This window comes from Sitodiplosis mosellana, unplaced genomic scaffold, assembly GCF_009176505.1.
Source record: "Sitodiplosis mosellana isolate CC-2019 unplaced genomic scaffold, AAFC_SMos_1.0 Smas_scaffold_6166, whole genome shotgun sequence".
In the NCBI taxonomy this organism is placed as follows: domain Eukaryota; kingdom Metazoa; phylum Arthropoda; class Insecta; order Diptera; family Cecidomyiidae; genus Sitodiplosis; species Sitodiplosis mosellana.
The window spans coordinates 6,940,023-6,942,371 of NW_022601407.1; the positions used below are offsets into that span (position 1 = coordinate 6,940,023).

Consider the following 2,349-nt stretch of genomic DNA (forward strand, 5'->3'; position numbering starts at 1 on the left):
CGTGATCGTGGAACTCAATCTTAAAACGTAATTTTCATTTTATGTGTTAGAACTCACACCTAAAACAGAACAGATTCATGATTAAAAAAAAAAAATTCAGAGAAATTGGGGCATGCATGGCTTCTTGGACTAAGAATATGAAACTCTTTCAATTTGCTACTAAGTCAATGGAACTGTATTTTTATATAACTTTTTGCATTTGAAAATGATTCATTTTAAATGAACAAAAAAATAAGAAACAATCGGAAACAAATAAAAACTTCGTTGATTTCGCAATTTTGATGCAGTCAAAATATCATTTATGGGTTTAATTTTCAAATTTCGCATTGAAATGAAATGTCTTTGATTAAAGTAGTTTTGAATTGGAAGAGATGAGAAAAATTTTTCGATTTGAGATAGCGTCGATAGTTGACAAAAAAATTTAGCTAAATATATAACACGCACAAATATTGGCCAATTGCACAAACAATGTATTTTCATTTTTTATGCATTAACTGTCAATTTTAACTCATAAAACATTGATGATTTGCCATTGACAAGAGATATCGTCTATGGCCAACCGCGAAAGTTGGGCTGATAAATCGAATGATTCATTTGACTTTGTCATTAAGACCGAATGTTCAAGTTGCTCTTTTGTGATCGCTTTTCCATATAAAATGCATGAATGTTGAAATGTGTATTGAATAAGGAATGGAATTCAATCAAAAGTCAACGTTTGCATGGTTTTGTAGTAGATTTTATTTAGTATAAAAAAATGATTAAATATATTTAGTTGGTGTGTGTTGCAACGCCTCGGCTGTTGTTGTTCCGGTTTATTACTAGTGTGAAGCCATATTTCCCTTACCAGTCTCCGCTGTCTGGACAGATTTCAGGTGATGTTTCGTAATAAACTGTTCCAAAAACATGGAAAAATTTGGAAACCTCAATTTTGGTGGTTCTATTCATATAACCTTCTCATTATCATTATTATCGTAAATTTGTTTTCTTTTTAACGAATTTTCAACCAAGAAAAGAACTGCTTAAATTTATATTTATATTTCTTTTTGGTTTCATTTGCTTTGGAATTGCTTGATTTGATTTCTATTTTGCATTTTCATGTAACAATAACGAAATATTGATCATGTATCGAACCTTCATTTTCTGGTTTATTGCAATTCTCCATCCACATGGAACATGAACTTGCGAACATTTGTGTGGCTCCGTCATTTGTTTGGCCGCAAACTGGATGGTACACTCTATGGCAATGACTAGGACAATTCGGTTCGTTAGATTCGTCAAAGAATACCTCCTTGTTCATATCGGATGCACAATACACAATCGCCAAAAGCCCTGCATCAAAACCGAAATGAAAAACAAAATAACAAAAAAACGAGAAAAAAAATGCTCTACAGAATCGGTCATCAAAAAGTTTCTGATTCAAAGCGCGCACACAGTGGTACGGAGAGAACAAATTCGAATTTTTATTATTATGTAGTACAAATGCAACCAACCGGAAATGGTAAGAATAATTTTTAGCATCTTGAGGATATAATTTTTTTTCCTTCTTTTGCTGCACTGAAAAAGACTTGATGTTGTTTTTGATTGTTTTGCAAAGGTGGAACTGGATAGAGTTAACCACAAAACCACCTGCTTTTATAGTAAGCACTCACCGACGAAAATATGGACAAGAAAAAACAAGCAATTCGCATGGTTTTATCATCAACAAACAATACCCGAAAAAAAAACCAGACACTGGAACGAAAGTTTATTATTTCAAGTCATAATTAGATTAGTCGGTGCCATGTTGTCTATGTGCACCAAGTGTATGAAGAGCTTCAGTATATGTGAGCCATGCTCACTTTGCTAATCACACTTATAGAGGGAAAGAAAACGGGGAACAAGCGAGAGAATAAATTTTATTTTCGCCAGCGTCTGTTTGTTATCGCAAAGAAAAACAATAATAGTTCAACTTGTGTATAGGTCAAGTTCATTGGATTTGTTCGTATTTCTTTTTTTCTGATTCTGGTTATTGTTATTTTATTTGTTAGCCAACGTGTATTTCTGTCCATTTCAAAATGAATTTCGCCTTTTCCAAGTGCCAATTTCAAGTTCATTAATTCTGAATGTTACGTTTGAAATGTGATTACCACTTTTTTAAAGTGGAAATTTGATTACCAACCGTCACACACAAAAACAACAACAACCACCATCACCACAAATACCAACAACGCCACATCAAAGTCCATAAATATCAATTTCGGACTGAATGCACTTCGTATTCGGACCGTGTGTATGTGTGTGCACGATGAACACATAAAAAACACCAATAAACATTTTATTGATTTGGATCGGAGCAGTGAGCGTTAAAAT

At 33.2% G+C, this 2,349-nt stretch overlaps 1 protein-coding gene across 1 annotated transcript; it reads right to left on the reverse strand.

Annotated features, from left to right (window-relative positions):
* Positions 1–669: 669 nt before the first annotated feature.
* LOC129575217 (enhancer of split M1 protein-like) lies at positions 670–1,589 on the reverse strand. The gene is made up of 3 exons (XM_055458292.1): positions 1,491–1,589; positions 1,132–1,329; positions 670–890 (listed from the first exon to the last, which is right to left on the reverse strand). The coding sequence occupies exons 1-3, from the start codon at positions 1,516–1,518 to the stop codon at positions 841–843; spliced, it is 276 nt and encodes a 91-aa protein (XP_055314267.1). The 5' UTR covers positions 1,519–1,589; the 3' UTR covers positions 670–840.
* Between the last annotated feature and the right edge of the window lie 760 nt (positions 1,590–2,349).

Coding starts and splice junctions, on each gene's coding strand:
- LOC129575217 (XM_055458292.1), bottom strand. CDS start 1,518: ATGCTAAAAATTATTCTTACCATTTCCG. Junction 1,330..1,490: donor AATTATTCTTACCATTTCCG/GTTGGTTGCATT, acceptor GTTTTGATGCAG/GGCTTTTGGCGATTGTGTAT. Junction 891..1,131: donor CAATAAACCAGAAAATGAAG/GTTCGATACATG, acceptor TTTTTGGAACAG/TTTATTACGAAACATCACCT.